This window comes from Sus scrofa, chromosome 14 (genome assembly GCF_000003025.6).
Source record: "Sus scrofa isolate TJ Tabasco breed Duroc chromosome 14, Sscrofa11.1, whole genome shotgun sequence".
NCBI classification, from domain to species: domain Eukaryota; kingdom Metazoa; phylum Chordata; class Mammalia; order Artiodactyla; family Suidae; genus Sus; species Sus scrofa.
This window is the reverse complement of record NC_010456.5, coordinates 59,156,748-59,175,907: the sequence shown is the minus strand read 5'-3', so window position 1 is coordinate 59,175,907 and position 19,160 is coordinate 59,156,748. Positions and strand designations below refer to the sequence as shown.

General features: G+C 41.9%; 1 protein-coding gene across 2 annotated transcripts in view; it reads right to left on the bottom strand.

The window, feature by feature from the left end:
* Positions 7,487-19,160, bottom strand: part of EGLN1 (egl-9 family hypoxia inducible factor 1) — a 54,895-nt gene continuing 43,221 nt past the window's right edge. The window contains exons 2-5 of one of the 2 annotated variants that reach the window (XM_021073580.1): positions 18,895-19,014; positions 12,720-12,856; positions 10,357-10,424; positions 7,487-8,750 (exon numbers count right to left, since the gene is read on the bottom strand). In XM_021073580.1, the coding sequence (XP_020929239.1) occupies positions 8,686-8,750; positions 10,357-10,424; positions 12,720-12,856; positions 18,895-19,014 (390 nt within the window). In that variant the 3' untranslated portion in view covers positions 7,487-8,685. The remainder of the gene's footprint in view (positions 8,751-10,356; positions 10,425-12,719; positions 12,857-18,894; positions 19,015-19,160) is intronic. The other variant, XM_021073581.1, reaches the window with a different exon arrangement.

The window sequence follows — 19,160 nt, the reverse complement described above, 5'->3', positions numbered from 1 at the left end:
ATTCTCTGGGGTAACTAAACGGGAAGGAGGGTAGTGGCAGGAATGGAGAGAAAAGATGGCTGGGTTTGAGAAATATTTTAGGTGGTAAAATCACGAGTTGGTTGGCTTTTTAAATAGTATCTAGCAAAACAAAGACAAAAAAATAATAAAAAGGAGTTCCCGTCGTGGCACAGCAGTTAACGAACCTGACTGGCATCCATGAGGATGCAGGTTTGATCCCTGGCCTCGCTCAGTGGGTTAAGGATCCAGTGTGGCTGTGAGCTGTGGTGTAGGTTGCAGACACAGCTCGGATCCCGAGTTGCTGTGGCCGTAGTGCAGGCTGGTGGCTACAGCTCCCTTTGGACCCCTAAGTCTGGGAACCTCCATATGCTGAGGGTGCAGCCCTATAAAGAAAGACAAAAATAAATAAACAATACATAGCAGAACAACTTTTGGATTGAGAAAGTACAGTAGAATTGTATAGTAGACTGTAAATGCATAGCCTAACTGGAAATTCCAAGGTAGGTGTGGAAAAATGGGACAAAAATCTTCTCCGAGTGTCCGTCCCACTATCCTCAAGCGCTGAGATTGTATTTTTTCCCAGAACCGATAGGCGTTTTATGTAGATCAGCACGTCAGAGTGAAACAGCTGCTGTGTCTTCCTGCAGACTTAGTACTGAGCTGGGATCCTGTGCCACATGCAGTATCTCCTCTCTGCAGGCTGCTTGGAGAAAAAGCTGAGTTCCCATTGCAGTCCATTCATCCTTACTGAGGGGCCATGGTTTCCCATTGTCCTTGAACAAATCTATGTCACCTTTTTAGCAATTTGTTGTATTTGTGATTGAGTAGTAGCGTATCCAGCAAATGAAGTGAAACTTTATCAGACAATGATTATCACAGATTAAATTGCTTAGGGAGTTAAAATTAACAGAAAAGGAAGCCATGTGGAGACTGGCTTTATTTTTTATAGAATTCCACTAGAATGTTAGAAGTTCCATGATTACATATGTCATCATCACACATATTTTGATATGAAAAGTGAAAGACTTGAATTTCTTAAGTGACTCAGGAACCAACCATTATTAAAGTTTACAGAAACAAGGTGCCAGTTTGCTTTCTTCAGTTCTGATGCTGAACCTACCCAAAGATTTACCCTCATGCTTACTGAACACCAGATGGCGCTCTTTGTAAATTCCTCTGAAAAAAACCCAAGGCAAAACCAAGCCTAAGGATCAGGGAGAAACTTGCCAACAGCAGGAACAATAATTGCTAGTTCTGATTCACAGAAAGGAAAATACAGGTTATGATCTCAAGTCCAAGAGTATGTGCTTGTTCAAACAAACAAGAACTGATCTGCAGGACACCTCAGTCTCCCTAAACCTTTTATTTCACCTTTCACTCTGAACACTTAACTTCTGCAAGAAACCACTACCTACATATAATAAAACAAGGTCATCTTCCACAGGAGGTCTTCCAGACATGGTGGGACCTATGCATTCTACTGTTTTCAACACACTACTCTTCCTTTGAATGTGTGTAGCACTCATTTAGCTCTATATCATATAGATTAGTCTGAAAGCTTCCTAGGACATACAATGTCCTTTGCCCCTATATCAGAGGTCCAGTGGAACAAAGAAGAGTCTGTTTGGGTTTGTTTTTTTGTTTCTGTTTTTTTCCTTTTCTTTCATTTATTTTTTATTGAGAGCCTGTTAAATTCTTGGTGCCAGGCGATTGAAATAACTAGGCATTCCCCAACTGCTATTGTTACCTGCTTTTGCAAGCACATGTAACACTGATCCTTCTCCATACCTTTCTGGAGAATCAAAGCTAGTATAGTCTCAATATAGGACATTCTTAAGACCCAAATCATTCCAGGTTATAAGCATTCCTTGCAAGCTGAATATATGAAAATCTGCATGTACACACAGAAAACTGGGAGGATTTTTTTTTTTTAAAACAAAGGATTTCCCACAGGATTCCTTTATGTATCTGTATATAATTAAAACAATTCAATAGATGAGATGCACCCAGACACTCTGTTCAGTTGCATTCTGAACATCAGATATTCAAATAACCCCTCCAGGGAACACCCCCCAGGGGGGGAGGGTGGAGTCTGAGCCACCCAGGCTGTTACTTGTTCCTTCTCCTTGTGTGAAAGCATATTGCAACACCTTCCATGCCTGTATCCATTCTCCTTTCTAACTCTTGGTGTCTATTTTATTTGGCTGCTTTCCTTTTTATTTTCAATGACATTCATCATATATTCCGTTGACTATCTTCTTCCTGGGGCACTTGATAATTTCAGTTTAATTCAAGATAATTTCATCACTTTCAATTTCTTTGCTGAGTTACCTCACCTGTTTTCAGCTTCTTGAGGAATTCTTCCTTCTGCTCCATTTCTGTTCTGAGATTCTGCATTTGGGATTTCACATGTTAATTTTTATTCCTATTTAAGGATATTTAACTCACAGCGGATATTCTTGCAGTTTTCTTCTGTCTTATGGTTGCAGAGAATTTTCATCCACTGTAATTCTCATTTTTCCTTCTTGTAGACAGAAGTATTTGTATATGTTGTCTTTTCTGCTCATTTTGAAAAGTATTATTTTCCTTGACTTGTAAAAGGTTGGTTCTGTGTGGGCAAGAATGAGCAGTTTCAGATGTGTTTTCTGCTGGCAGGGATGACACTTTTCTTTGTGAGGTGGGAGGGGTCTGGAGTCGTCTCTGGTTCTATAATTCTGTTTTTCTAAGACGATTGCTTCCTTTTTTCATCTCACCATCAAGCCTCCAGGAGACAACTCCCCCCCTCCCAGACAAGATCCTTTCCCCAAACAGCTTCCTTCAATCTCATGAACTTTCAAACTTCCCCTGGATGCTCCAGTGCCCAATGCTGTGATGCCCTGGTATCAAGATTCACCACTATCTCCATCGCTGGTGGTGGTGCCCTGTTTTGTCCTACGTAATGCCCCCAGTGCCCTCGTCCCTTTACCATGGAGTTTCCAGCTGACTCTGTCTTCATAGGAAGGCAGAGATGCTGGCTCTAGTTTCAGGTGCTTATTCTGTTTCCAGATAAGCTGAACTTTTTTCTGTTATCTCACAGTTAAGCTGCAGGTACAGGTTATAGGTGATTTTGTTGGGATGATAATGAAAGAGATTCAGATTCAGGCAGCAACCACTATTTTTTGGAAAACCAGAAGCTCAAGTACTCCCCCTTAAATTAAATGTGAACACACAAGCAAGAATTATCAGACCTGGGAGGAGAAACTTCAACATGACAGACAAAAATTAAAACAAATAGGAAAAAAAAAAGTCAAATACTGTGTCCAGTAAACACAACAGGTACCTATTTTAAAAATTTAGAGAACAAAATACAGCTCTTGAAAATTAAAAACCTGACAGCAGTCATGAAACCCTTGCTTGGCAGAACCAGAAAAGATGTTTCCAGCAAAAAGGACAAAGACACAGAATAAGCAGAAGACAGCATCAGGCTCAAACTGGAGATGTCCAACAGAAGTCCAAGAAGAACAGAAGATGGAGGGGAGAAGCAATAATTTAAGACAATGTCCCCCAATGGAGGGCATGAATTTACAGTCTCCATGCCTACCATACTGGCTGAGAATAGGCACACTATAAAACTACAAAGCCCTGGGGACAGAGAATTATTCTGTGAGCTTCCGCAGAGGAAAAGCAGAATGCATGTCAAGAATCAGAAAGGGGGGAGTTCCCCTTATGGCACAGTGGAAATCAATCTGACTAGTATCCATAAGGATACAGGCTTGATCCCTGGCCTCGCTCAAAGGGTTAAGGATCCGGCGTTGCCCTGAGCTGTGGTAGCGGTCACAGACGTGGCTTGGATCCTGAGTTGCTGTGGTGTACGCCAGCGGCTGTAGCTGTTTCAACCCCTCGCCTGGGAATTTCATATGCGGATGTGGCCCTAAAAAGAAAAAAAAAAAAAAAAAAAAGAATCAGAAATAGGAATGGCTTCTGATTTTTCAGCAGCCATACTGGATCCCAGAACCTAGACAATGCTTTCTAAATGATGAAGGGTAGTACTTCCCAAACTAGATTTCTAAACTTGGGCAAATCACCAATTCAATGTGAGGGTTAAAAAAGATAGATATGGTCTCAGAAAACTTACCTCCCACAGACTCTTCACAGAAAGTACTGAAGGATACACCCTACCAGACTGAGGAAGTAAATCAAGACGGGGGACCCAGGAATTGGAAGAGCAAGAGAGGGAAGAAGAGGTCTAGAGACCAGCGGTGGGAGGAGATCTAAGACAGCCGGGCACCGGGCAGAAAGGACAGCCAGTCCAGACGACTGCGCGTTAGAAGCCACAGGGGAAAACCAAGGCATTAAGGAAAAAAATCAGCTGTGGAAAAGTCATCTCTGGCTTTTCTATGTCTCACCTTTGACTGGCACAGAGTCTAACTACCAGCCTCATCTAAGTTATCGAGTAATGACAGTAGGAGACCAGGGGACGGGGAAGTAGGCTTGTACACGGATGGGCCAGACAGAGGGGGAGGGCTGGAGAGGCTGTGTTCTTAACCTTCCGCATGGGGAAGTTAAGAGAGAAGGCCAACACGGAAGAATCAAGATGTAGCGATGTAATTTACACTATTTAGAAGGGATCGTGGAGTTCCCAGGTGGCTCAGCAGGTTAAGGGTCCGGTGTCATCACTATGGCAGCATGGGCCATCACTATACTGGGGTTTGATCCCTGGCCTAGGAACTTCCACCAAAAAAAAAAAAAAAAAAAAAAAGAGAGAGAGAGAAAAGAATTGGCCACATACCCAAAGAAGTTCTTAAGAGTTAAAATCTTTTCTCAGGGAAAGAGCAGGCGGGGGCTCTTTCCTGAACAATCCTTACCAGTTGATTTTGCTACATGGGCGTTTGTAACTTTCACTTGAAAAAAATGTAAAGGTATTTTACAGGAGACCATAGAAATACAACAATTTCAGCAGAACAAGGCCTTATTATGTCAATGAAAGGAGGACCTCATCCAGTCACTCCTTAGCCAGTAACCTCTGTGACACCTTGTGCAGAGTGAAATAATTGCCCACTTGATAAGAGCCTTAGCTGCCTGCAGCCGGTTAGGCTCCCCTGTACTATGAACAGGTTTATATCTAAGGGTTCTCCACTTGTAAAACTCGTCCCGTGCCCTTTATACATATCGCTGGTCCTTGAGCAGTGCCGTGGCTCAGTTACGTGCTGGTGGTCATGAAAAGACGGCATTAAAACCAACAGCAGAATCTGAGGAATGTAATCCTGATGTTCAGATGTCTACACACCTCTTCTTGAAGCAGTGGAGCCTGGGTATCTACTTTCAAAAACCCATGTCCCATTTATATGATTAAGCATTTGGCATAAAATACATGTATCACTGTTGTCCACAGCCAGGATTTGTTCTCATGCTTGGACCCCGTGCACCTTGGGCGTCATCTGTGTTTCACTTAGGTCACACGCAGCTCTGTAAGAGTTTTGTCCTCATTCTCAGATGAAAGAAGCTCTAAAGAGGACCCGATTAAAGTGGTTGAACCAGAACTCAACAGGTTTGTCAATCCTATCTATGCTTTCTACTTTACCACCAAATTTAATTCATCTTCATCCCTAACTCAACTGCCCTCTCCTTTAATCCACCCAGCTATATAGTTCAGTACAATTTTCCAAATGCCCTGAGATAGGCTGGAACACGCCAAAAATACCATACTAAAAAATGTTAAATAAGAGATAAATGACCATGTATACTGACCTCACACTGTAAGAACGCTTTAGTTAGTCTGTGACCATACAAATTAAACTTCCTTGCAAACACACACAGGACACCTGTGACAATCAGAAGTAAAGCTGCAAAAAGTCCTTTCTGCAGCAGAGGGGTGAGTGACACAGACACACTCAAGAGTCTGAAGAGTGATTTCTAAAATCCTATGAAAAGGCCAAGAATTCAAACACTGAGAATACAAACACAGCCTGTGGATCCCACGGACAGCCCATCACTCCCGGGACGTTTCCAGAACTGTCGGACTCCCATGTTTACTGGTCTCTCTCCTTCCCCTTTAGCATTTATAACAAGTAATACCAAATGCTCTGGACTAAGCCAGAAATGTGTGATAGAAAAGCACATGACAGAAGAGCCCACTCAGAAAGTCAGTGTATGATAAAGGAGTAAAAAACAACAACAACAAAAAAGACAGCTGGAAATAAGCATAATTTTTTCAAGAACATTTATACATCTTTTTAATTAGATCAGCTTTACAAGCATCTTGAGAGCTCTTTCATAATGAAACACCGCTTTTCAAATTACATGACTTTATAGTCTATTTGTATATAAATCTTGAAATTCTTTGCCTGCTGTTGATAAAGGTCTGTGTTTTATAGCTGGTTAATAGGTTGAAGAAAAACAGCATTAGAAGCTTTATCTTTAACCAGGATTAAACACATATAGGCCACAAAGAGTTTAAAATTTTGTTTTATATAGAGTTCTGCTTGGTGACAAGTTCACGGTCCCACTAACATGAAATGAACAGATTTTAAACGGATATTAAAGAAATGGCTATCCTGATTGCTTGATCCTTTCATAACAATCGCCAAGAAACTATATCAACTTTTCCAAAAAATACAAAATTGAAGACCTGTCTGGCAAGCACGACCCACAGATGGTAGAATCTGCCATTTTGCACAACTGTGGAGACAGACACGTGAATGACACAGAGGCTCCCGGATCACACGGCGGCTGCTGGACACCTTGACAGACCAGCCTCCCATCAGCATCGGACGTCTTCTCTTAGACCTAAAGATAACAGCAACAGCGCTCTTGAGTCATGGCCGGAAGGCAGCGCCTAAACCAGGCTGCGGAGACCGCTAGCGCTCCTGGGGGGCTGGGGGGTGGGGGGTGAGGGTGCCGCTGGCAGGGGCACTTTCTGTCAGGATGTTACCTTGTGTTACCTGGAGGAGCAGAGGAAGCGAAACAAAACTGCACGAGGGCAGAAGGAAAACAACATCAACTGTAATGCTCTCCTGCAAGTTCTGCTGAGTGAGACCACAGTCCTGGACCTTTCATCCCGCCCGGAGTCCACACTGTCGGTTCACTGAACAACTGGTTTTCATGTTTTACATGAACAATAGCAATCTTTTAATAAAAATTACTGAGCTTTCCACAGAAAAGGTCTCTAATTGAATACAAACTGTCATAAGCTGAAATATACAGAAGTACTTCTGTACACTCACATTATTTTGGCAGAGAAGATCAAGGACAAAGACAGAGAACTGAAGTGGGCAAGGGCTTACAGTCGTAATTCATGCAAACTGTGGATACTGCCCTTTGGGCTTTGCTAAAGAGCCTAGGAAATTCAAATTGAAGACACCCATCCTAATTCCGATGGCAAAGTACCATCTGGTAGGCCTTGTGTGATTCTGTAGTTTTCCCGCCTTTTTTTGTTGTTGTTTTTTTGTTTTTCGGAAAAGTAAAAAGGAAAACTCACAAAACATGAAAGTATGTTTTTTTGCTTCGCTTTTTTTTTTTTTTTTTTTTTTTCTGCTAAACCTACACTTTCAGTCCTGATAGAGAGGCCGGGTCACGCGTGGGGAATGGTCAGCCGCGGTCTGAGGGGTCGCTAACGTTACGTCTGTGGTAACACAGGTCCGTCTGGATGTGCGCAGGCTCCCCTGGGTGCCGCCCGACAGAAACAAGGTTCTGATCTGCGGATCAGACGGGCACGGGAGTAGGAAGAACACATAACAGCAAAATTAAACGGACAATCAACTTGACGGGAAGCAAAAGGAAAAGTCTTAGGAATGGGGACAGTAACTTCTATGTCTATAGGCTTTACCTGAAAGCATAAGAAAGCCCTTTACCTTGGGAACTTGATGCAGAGGATAACCTCAGGTTCATCGAGTGCCAGCCACTTTCGTTTTTTGTTTGTCTGTTTTTTTAAATGTAACTTAAAGATAAAACCTTACTGTGTATTTTTTCTTATACAACAGAAACTAAAAGTAATTGGTAGTAAATGGTGACGGTTTTACTGTTGTGTTACTATTAACAATGTCAAAAACAACAAGAGCAGCAATCGTTAAAAGAGTTCAAATTAGTGTAAGACAAGACAAGGAAACAATCTGACTTTTCGGTTGGTGATTAAAGTGCTCCTTTTCTTATTTTAAGTAAAAAGAGAATCAAAGTAATCATCAGTCACTGGCAACAATCATTAGAAGAGGTCTTTTAGGGCAAAATTTAATAGTACGAAGAGGTTTACAAAAATAGATTGATGCTATTTTGGGGAATAATACTGTAATTTTTTTTTCTCAATTCAGTTTTGATAAATTGTACCTGATCATACAAAAATTACTTCAAATTCAAACTTGACTATATAAAAAAGGGAGAGATGAAATGAACTCAGCTAGATGACAGATCTGGCAAAATATAAGAATGAAACACTTCTACCTAGGGCACTTATTTCACGTCCAGATGTAAATATCACTTTCAGCTGACAGCTTATATCCTTCCCATAAGCAACCGCAGGTTTGGAGTCAGTCATGCAGTACAAAGCCACAGAGTCAAAATCTTCCTTTTGATGCAACACAAAAAGTTGTTTCTGTTTCCTTAAATTGCCAACCGGCTGTCTACTTTTCTTTATCCCATGTATTTGCATTCACGAGTTAACTGAGAGCGTCATAATTACTGAAGGTGAAGTGGGGTATTGCTGGATCAAAGGCTCTATAAGACGTCTTTACTGACTGAATCGGAAGGTTTATTGAGTTCAACCCTCACACCTTTTTCACCTGCAAGGTAAAAATAAATAAATAAATAAATAAATGAGGTTCATTTCATTCATGACGAACCAGAGAGCTCCTGTTCCCGCTCCCCACTGAGTTTCTAATGGTAGGCACAGGGTTTCAACTTTGCAAACACACATCACCTGAAAAACGATCATACCTCACGTTTCCAAAAGCTACCTCCGCACTGTGTTATGATGAATGCAGACTCCAACTAGTAAGTAAATCTTCAAAGGGGAGAACCATTCTCTACACAGATAATGACTTTTGTCTCCTTTTTATCTGAAAAGCAATTTGAATTGCTAGATAACAGCACCACTGAAAGCACATTACTAGGCTCTGCCACCAATAATGACTTTAAAATACATAGAAAATGCATGAAGCTCCAATTTTCATAGTTTTATGAAAGGGTGATGTGGGTTTACCAATGGCTCAGGAAAATAAAGCAAGTTAAATCAGTAACATGAACTTAAGCAGACTGTGGAGATACAGGGGAGGGTTAAGGAAAAGACAGGCAAGGGGTCGTCCCATGGAAAGCTCAGACCCACAGTTGTAGGGGTGGTCCACCAGTGGGGGTGACCTCTGGGAGATATGCACACTTGCCTGTCTGATTACTGATTTTTTTCTTTTTTTTTTTGTCTTTTTGCTATTTCTTGGGCCGCTCCCGCGGCATATGGAGGTTCCCAGGCTAGGGGTCTAATCGGAGCTACAGCTGCCAGCCTACACCAGGGCCACAGCAACGCGGGATCCGAGCCATGTCTGCAACCTACACCACAGCTCACGGCAACGCCGGATCGTTAACCCACTGAGCAAGGGCGGGGACCGAACCCGCAATCTCATGGTTCCTAGTTAGATTCCTTAACCACTGTGCCACGACGGGAACTCCCTGATTACTGATTTTAGCTTTGTTGTTGTTGTTGTTTGCTTTTTAGGGCCACATAGGCATTTTCTAGCCGTATGTAAGGTCTCCGGACCAGGGGTGGAATCAGAGCTTCAACTGTGTGCTTACACCACAGCCACAGCAATTCAGGATCCAAGATGTGTCTGTGACCTACACCACAGCTCATGGCAATACTGGATTCCTAACCCACTGAGCGAGGCCAGGGATCGAACCTGCGTCCTCATGGATACTAGCTGGGTTCGTTACTGCTGAGCCATGAAAGAAACTCCTGATTTTATTAGCATTTCAATTCACCCCCTTTGAATTAATTTTCTTCACGTCCACATTCAACACAGAAGACCTGGAGGATTCTTTACAGCATGGATGTTTAACTAGGGAAAGGCTATTTATTACCTGTCCTCTAAGGGGAGAATAAAGGAAGCCAGATGGCAGTGCCTAAGCGTTCAGCAGCCTGAGACCGAAAAGGATAACCACAGAAAAACTCGCCTTGTACTCGAATGATTTTCCCAGACTTCTCTGCCTCAAACTTTCCTAATCTTTGGACAATTTTGACGGTGACAGATAACAATGAAGATGACTTAAGAGAGGTCCTCTTTTAAATGAAGGATTTAAGAATCAGACAAAAACAAGGAGCAAGTCTCTGGCTCACAGAGAGGACCGTGTGGCTGGGCGGCCTCCTCCATCCAGGGTACCCTGGCCCCAAATGATTACCTGTTAGATATTTTACTTTAGCTCGTGCTCTCTCATCTGCATCAAAATACCAAACAGTTATTGCGTACCTAAAAGAAAATTTAGAATAGGGTAAGAATGATCACACTAGGGGGGAAAGGGGTATGCAAAGATCTACTAAAACTCGTAATGCCAAAGTTACGCCTAAGAATCAGAGCTGCACCCGCTGACCTAAGCCACAGCCACAGCAACATCAGATCCCAGCTGTGTCTGCAACCTACACTGCATCTCGAGGCAATGCCAGATCCTAGCCCACTGAGCGAGCCCAGGGATCGAAGCCGCAGCCTCATGGATGCTAGGCCGGTTCTTAACCTGCTGAGCCACAGGGGAATGTTTACAGTTTTATAACCTCGAATCATCAAGAAAGTTAAATATGTCAACTATGTCATGTTCTGCTTCATTTTTCTGAAAATTTCATTCATTTGGAATATCTCATTCCACAAATAAACGAAGAATCTCTGGTTTATTAAACACCACAGGGCACTCAGTTACACATTCTAGTACCAATAACGCAGAATGTGTACACACTCCAGGAAGTAAAAAGCATGTTACAAATGACAGCTCCTCAGCAGAACGGAGCAATTAGTATCCTGCAGATTCTGGCCAGTGTTCCCGGGGGATCTCACTAATCAGATGAAGAGCCAGCAAACAGGACAGAACTAAATCCTGTGACATATTTGAAGTAAAGAGTCAAGGGCGGAGTAGAGCCAGAGTCAGGGAGTTTGACACCCGGGGGAGCCGAGCCCCCAGACCACGCAGCTGCGGAGGGGCAGAGCTGAGGTCAAGGTCTGGCCTCCTGACGGCAGAACGCCTGCGGCGCTTACAAACACAGCCTCTTCTATTTCTTCAGGGGGCCCCGGCGATGGGGAAGGTGCAGAAACAAATACTTTCATATCTCTTCTGCACTTGTGCCAGTCTTTTAGTTACTTAGTAATCAGATTTCTAATATTTGGATCAAGCCCCTCCCAGAAAATAGCTGTAACCTGCCACGTGTCACTGTTTTCCTGCTGCACCCCCCCAATCCATGTACTCAAGAGAGCCCTCCTCCCCACCCACCTCTGCGCCAGACATGTGCGGCCCCACCCCCACCCCCCTTTGCCAGCACTGCTGTGCTCCTGGTTCTCTTTGGTCCCAGCTGCCACTCCGGACCCATCAATTCCAATTTTATGCCACTTTCTCCCTCCTCCAAACCCCTGGAACACTCCAGAATCATTTGGCATTTATTTACTACCTAAAATGCTTGTTCTCTCTTCATCTAGAAACCAGACCATATTCAAGAATCTATAAAAAGGAAGGTCCCTGAAAGTCAGAAAAGGCTGTGAAGAAGAAGAAGGGACAGAGACGGGCCCTGGGGTGCCAAGAGGAGGGTGAGGATGCAGGACCGCATGCCTGTGACTGGACGGGAGCCCCGGAGTTCCATCCACGGCTTCTTAGACTCTAGCCACACGATGCCAAGCCTGCTGTTTACATATGAATTAGGGCTGAAGGCAAAGTGACTCAGAAAGAGGAAGGAGAGATGACACTCTTCAGAGTGCTGGCCCGGCTCTAAGGTCATTATCAAAGCCAGCGTCTCTCCCGGCACAGCTAAGGGTATCTCACCAGGTCTAAGCACTGCATGCCCGTAATTCACTATCATAATACTCAAAGTCCCTGATAGAGTTAAAAACGGGTATTTAAAAAGGAGCACTTTTCTTAAAAACAACTATTTATTTTGATAACATCTAACATTTTAATTGTCAACATTTGAATTTGGTCATAGTACATGGTAAAAGAAAAAAAATTTAAGAACACATTAAACCTAATAGGTTTAGAAAATGAACTCTGCAGAAAAAGTGTAACGTGGAAAACACGTATTGTAAGCCTAACACATGCTTACTATTAAAGCTGAAGGGTTATTTTTCTAACATTAACTCCCACACATGGCAACCTCTTCTCTACTTTCCTTTCCCCACCCCCCGCTTTTTTCCTCTCCACTTTCATTCTGGTTACTTATCCAGCACCATTCTTCTACATCATCTCTCTGCCTCCCACTCCCTCCTGAACAGCTCCTTCCCTTCTCCATCTCATCTTTATCCCCAAGTGAATGGCAGTAGGTAAGAGATGCACAATACAAGGAGATGGGGCTGGAAAGGTGAGAGGGCCTGTGCCTCCTGCCTTTCCCCAGACCAGGAGAGGCGATGCAAAGAAACTCACATTTAGTACTATGAATCAATCTTATAAAGTTATTCAAATTAAAACCGGTTCTGAACAGGAAGATACTCATTAGAAAATGCTCAGCTTTATCCTAGGTATCCCCTCCTATCCTGCCATGCTCTTTACCAAGTTTTTCTTAAAAGGAACACTACCTTGTAGCATATGCTGGTTGTACTTCATGAGGGTTGCGACGGTCAGACCAGAAAAACAGCAGTCTATCAAATTTGGGTTCAATGTCAGCAAACTGGGCTTTGCCTTCTGGAAAAATTCGAAGTATACCTCCACTTACCTAGGAAAAGAACCAAATATGTAAGTATGGGTAACCAAGAATGCCGCAAAATTAAATTTAGGGGGGGAAAAGACCATTTCACTAAATCCAAAGTCCTCACTGGATTATTCACAAATAGATCTCAATTAACGTCTGAAGGTGAGCTGGGATTTCAAGTACATGCAATGACGTAAGGAAAAATCATCCTGTGCTTCAGGGATTTTTATAAATACTTGATCAAAAAGATGAATATTAGCGGAATCCAAAAGTCTTAAAACGACACTTGAAAGTCTGACAAACTAGGAAGCGTGTCTTTTTTATGTGTGCTGATGATGTGTTAACCTACTCTTAAAAATGTATCCATTTAAAAAATTTTTAACTTTATTTTTTTTGGCCAACTGAGGAACACGGAGTTCCCGGGCCAGGGATCAGATCCGAGCCACAGGTGCAACCTACACTGAAGCTCCAGCATCACCAGATCCTTAATCCACTGTGCTAGGCTGGGTATTGAACCTGTGTCCTAGTGCTGCAGAGATGCCACCAATCCCACTGCACCACTGAGGGAACTCCAAAATGTATCCATTTTGAATCATCTTGACTATATTACTACAAAAGCTTAAGTACTCAAAGAAATGGCTTGTTACCTTTTTAAGTTCAACAGACAATACCAACAGGGCAGTCACAGATCTGAAGGCTGCTTGTTTAAGGAAGTAAATGTATCAGTAGCAAGTGTCATCATTTATCACCTGTCATTGTGGTTGTTACTAGACCCTGTAGCTCTCCCGGCCCGGACTGGGCCTGACACACAGATGACTACCTGCTACACAACAGGACTGCATTCAGAAAGGATCGTCACTGTTTACGTTGTGGATCCCCTTTCTCTGCGGGATTAGACACACTCACCCATTCAAAGTGTGTACTGTTCTGGGACCTGCCATGGGCCCTGCGTGCAGAGTAGGGAATAATTCAGACAGCTGCTGTCCTGGTGGCAATTATACTCTGGGGGACAGGAGTGTAAAGTGAGGCAAACCCCACCCGACCCTTTGCCCTTGGAAAACTCAACTCCTAACAGGTAGACTCTCAAACGGACAGGAACGGTGATACCTGATCAAGACACCATGGAAATTGACAGAACACTGTAAACCAGCTATAAGGGAAAAAATAAAAATCATTTAAAAAAATATAGAATGAAAAATAAACCTTGACCCCCCCTCCCACCCCCCACCAAAAAAAGACACCATGGAGGCTGAGCCTATTCCTCAGCTCTACTACAGTCAGAGATGCTGTTTACCAGGCTCAGCCTCTGGTGGGTGCATTCAAGCTACGAGGTACCCTTGGTGCCTTCCTCAGGCTCCAGTGATCTCCAGAGTGACTCCCCCCGGCACTCATGTGAACACCTACACGACCTCTGCCCGGAGGGAGAGCACGCCTTCTTCCCTGCGCCCACCCTCTTCCCTTTCCCTGCAGTCACGGGAAAAGTACAAGTCAGCTGCTGAAAGTGTTGAAAAAGAGGGTAGCTGATGCTTCCGATCTTCACCTGGGACACTTCCCCGACCTGTGCCTTGGGTGGCCCTCCTCCGTGTTTCCACAGCAGCCTGTCCCAAACTGGGCATAATCAACCGGCAGTGTACCAACCAGTGCCCTCCACCACAGCCCAAAGGCCACAAGGCACACTGCCACTTCTGTTTTGTCTCCAGCAGCCAGGAAACATCTGGCACATGGCACAGCAGTGCAATCCTGCAGTGAGAGTTTTCAGTCCTACATATAAAAACACTGAGGAGATTTTCCTAATTTTAGAACTATATATTAATGACAATGGCTAGGTCATATAAAAAGATGAAAGTTTTCTTGTGGCTCAGCAGGTTAAGGATCCTGCAGTATCACTGCTGTGGCTTGGGTCGCTACTGTGGCGTAAGTTCCATCCCTGGCCTGGGAACCTCCACAACTCACAGGTAAAGCCAAAAAAAAAAAAAAAAAAAAAGAAAATGAAATGAAATGAAATAAGATCAGCCTAGAAAGAATCTAACAAAATGTATAAGAGTTGATCAAACATACTTCTAGCCTTCTAGATATTCACAAAATCTGGAAAAAAAATTTTTTTAACCAAATTTATACCAATCTGTTTTCTGAGGTGGGCTCGAGGTGAATTACCAAATTGGTTTCTTTATTTCAAACTTTGAAAGCTGTAACAGAAAACCATGCTTGTTGACATAAGGCCTCAAAATCTACTTAGCAGTAAAACTTACCTTCATTTAGAACTTGGAGTAGGACAGAGGAAATTCTTTTTTTTTTTTCCAGAAAACGTTACATATTTTACTTTTAATTAACTGCTTGTCACACTTTTATTCCTATATTTGTTTTGTTACTTGCTCCTTTTTAAATTCTAAACTTTATTTTATTGAAGTATAGTTGATGTACAATGTTGTGTTAGTTACAGTACACAACAAAGTGATTCAGATATATACAGATATGTACATACTTTTTAAAAAATTCTTTTCCACTCTTGTTTATTACAAGATACTGAATCCAGTTCCCTGTACTACCCAGTAAAGGCTTGTTTATCTATTTTATATATGGTAGCATGCATCTGTTAATTCCATAATCCCAATTTATCCCTCCCCTACTTCCCCTATGGTAACCACAAATTTGTTTTCTTTTTTTTTTTGTCTTTTTAGGGCCGCACCTGCTGCTTATGAAGGTTTCCAGGCTAGGGGTCTAATCAGGGCTGCAGTGCCAGCCTACACCACAGCCACAGCAACACCAGCTCCAAGCCACATCAGTACCAGATCTGAGCCACATCTGCGACCTACACCACAGCTCACGGCAACACCAGATCCTTAACCCACTGAGCGAGGCCAGGGATTGAACCCTCAATTTCATGGCTCCTAGTCAGATTCGTTCCCGCTGTGCCACAACAGGAACTCCCATAAATTTGTTTTCTATGAGTCTGTTTCTGTTTCATAAATAAGTTTAATTGGACTACGTTTTAGCTTCCATGTGAAAGTGATGACTTTCTCTGACTTACCTCACTTAGTATGAGAGTCTCTAGGTATACCCATGTTGCTGCAAATGGCATTATTTCATTCTTTTTTGACTGATACTCCAGTGTGCACGCATGTGTGCATGTATAAGACAAACACACACATATATACCACATCCTCTTTATCTATTCATCTGTTGATGAACACTTAGGTTGCTTCCATGTCTTGGCTATTGTAAATAACGCTACAGTGAACACTGGAGTGCATCTATCTTTTCGAGTAAAGCGCTTTCATCTTTTCCTGATATTTGCCCAGGAGTGAGATTGCTGGATCATATGGCAACTCTATTTTTAACTTTTTGAGGAGGCTCCATACTGTTTTCCATAATGGCTGCACTAGTTTACATTCCCACCAACACTGTACGAGGGTTCCCTTGACTCCACATCCTCTCCAGCATTTGGTATTAATAGCTTTTTTGACAGTGGCTATTCTGACCCATGTGAGGTGGTACCTCATTATAGTTTCAATTTGCATTTCTCTAATAATTAGCAGTGTTGAGCATCTTTTCATGTAACTATTAACCATCTGTAGAAATGTCTTCTTTGGAGAAATGTCTATTTAGGTCTTCTGCTCATTTTTTGATCGGGCTATTTGTTTTTTGTTGTTGTTATTGAGTTGTATGAGTTGTTTAACTGCCAAGCCATGAAGGGAACTCCTAGTCTGAAATTTTGGGAGGGCTGGGCCTCCAGTATTACTCTTTTTCCTTAGGATTACTTTGACAACTCTACATCTGTGTGGGTAGTTCCATATAAATTTTAGGATTATTTATTCTAGTGCTGTGAAAAATGTCATGGGTAATTTGCTAGCAGTTGCATTAAATCTGTAGGTTGCTTTGGGCAGTATGACTGTTTTAATGGTATTAATTCTTTCAATCCAGAAGCATGAGATAGCTTTCCATTTCCTTGGATCATCTTCAGTTTCTCTTATCAGTGTTTTATAGTTCTCAGCATATAAAAGTCTTTTACCTCTTTGGGAGTTCCCATCGTGGCTCAGTGGTTAATGAATCCCACTAGGAACCATGAGGTTGCGGATTCTATCCCTGACCTTGCTCAGTGGGTTGAGGATCCGGCATTGCTGTGAGCTGTGGTGTAGGTCACCGATGCAGCTCAGATCCCACGTTGCTGTGGCTCTGGTGTTGGTGGCAGCTACAGCTCCGATTAGAACCCTAGCCTGGGAACCTCCATATGCCGTGGGAGCAGCCCCAGAAAAGGCAAAAAAAGACAAAAAAAAAAAAAAAAGTCTTTTACCTCTTTGGTTAGGTTAAGTCCTAATTTTTTTAAATGTGATTTTATTTATTTCATAATTTTAGGTAAGCACGTTTATTGCTGGGAACTTGAGCTTTCTTTTTTTATGATTTTTATTTTTTCCATTATAGTTAATATTTATTTTTTAACGGCCACATCCACACCATATGGAAGTTCCCAGGCCAGGGATTGAATCTGAGCCTCAGCTACAACCTATGCTGTAGCCACAGCAATACCACATCCTTTGAACCCACTGTTGAATCCACACTTCTGAAGCAACCCGCACTGCGGTTGGATTCTTAATCCATTCTGCCACAGCAGAAACTCCTCTGATACAATTCTAAACAAGACTTTTTTTATTTTGCCTTTCTGACATTTCATTGTTAGTGTAAAGAAATGAAAGAGATTTCCATATGTTAATCTTATATCCTGCTACCTTGCTAAATCTGTCTATGAGTTCTAACAGTTTTTGTGTGGAGTCTGTAGGGTTTTCTATATAGAGTATAAAGGACAGAGGAAATTCTTTAAATCAGTATGGTATAAAAGGATTACTGGAGCACTGTGAGCATATCCTAAATTTTATGGACTAAGTTTTTGTGCCTTTAAGACCTGGTGGGAGTTCCCGTCGTGGCGCAGTGGTTAACGAATCCAACTAGGAACCATGAGGTTGCGGGTTCGATCCCTGGCCTTGCTCAGTGGGTTAAGGATCTGGAGTTGCCGTGAGCTGTGGTGTGGGTCGCAGACGCGGCTCGGATCCTGCGTTGCTGTGGCTCTGGCATAGGCCAGCAGCTACAGCTCAGATTCAACCCCTAGCCTGGGAACCTCCCATATGCCATGGGAGTAGCCCAAGAAATGGCAAAAAGACGAAAAGGCAAAAAAAAACAAAAACAAAAACAAAAACTTGGTAATTCCCATTTGTGTGGATATGTGTGTATTAAAGGGAAGGTGTTTCAAAGGTTATTTGGTTTTTAAAAATTAGCTTGGCTACACAAGTATGTTCACTCTGTGAAAATCCACTGGGCCATACATTAGGTGCATTTTTCTATTTTTTAATATTCTGCTTTAATACAAGTAAATTTAAAAGATTTTTTGAAAAAATCAACCAAAAATTAGGTTATACAACTTCCGATACAATGATATACGACACACTTCTAAAGTTTAAATCATTTAAACTTAAGTGAAACTCAGGTTGACATTAAAGGAATATACATTTAAAAGAAAAGAGAGTAAATGCACTGTACATTCTAATTGGTTTTATAGGATTTGTCAACATTGATAAACTTCTAATTTTTTCATAATCAGGGAAAGAAGGGATTCTACCTCCAATATTCCAACAACTCAATGCCAGACAACATCTCTGCAACAATACAAAGAATAAAATGTAGGAGTAAGTAGCAGATAATTCTTAATCATCATTTATATATTCATCATCCTCAAAAGTCATGATAAAACAAACATTCTCAGAAGTGTTTTATAAAAACTATTAAAAGGGATCTATTTTAATAAAAGATACTATTGCAAAAGTTAAATTTTGGATGAATCCTTCAATATCTGAACATTAGGGAACATGCTTTTGAGATATATTAGAATCTGTTTCACTTTAACAAGTATCCACTCCTAATGCCTGAGAGGGAAACACATCTAAGGAGAAATGTTTAACTGTTCCACATTTTAAAGACAGTCTCACCTATGGGGTATGGATCTTAATACTACTTATGAGAAAAAAAAAATACCTGTAAGAAAAAAAAAAAAAAAACTCAATTAAGTTGCCTACCTTGGCATCCCAGTCTTTATTAAGATAATATATACAAGTCACACATCTTCCATCTCCATTTGGATTATCAACGTGACGTACGTAACCTGTTCCGTTGCCTGGATAACAAGCGACCATGGCCTGTAATAATAATAATAATAATAATAAGTTTAAAAGTCCATGTATGAATAAAAAAGGAAAACAGAGCTCTTATAAGAAAGAGCTCTTATAAGAAAGAGCTCTGTTTTGGCTACTCCAACTTATGCTTAAATACTTGCTCTAAGAAA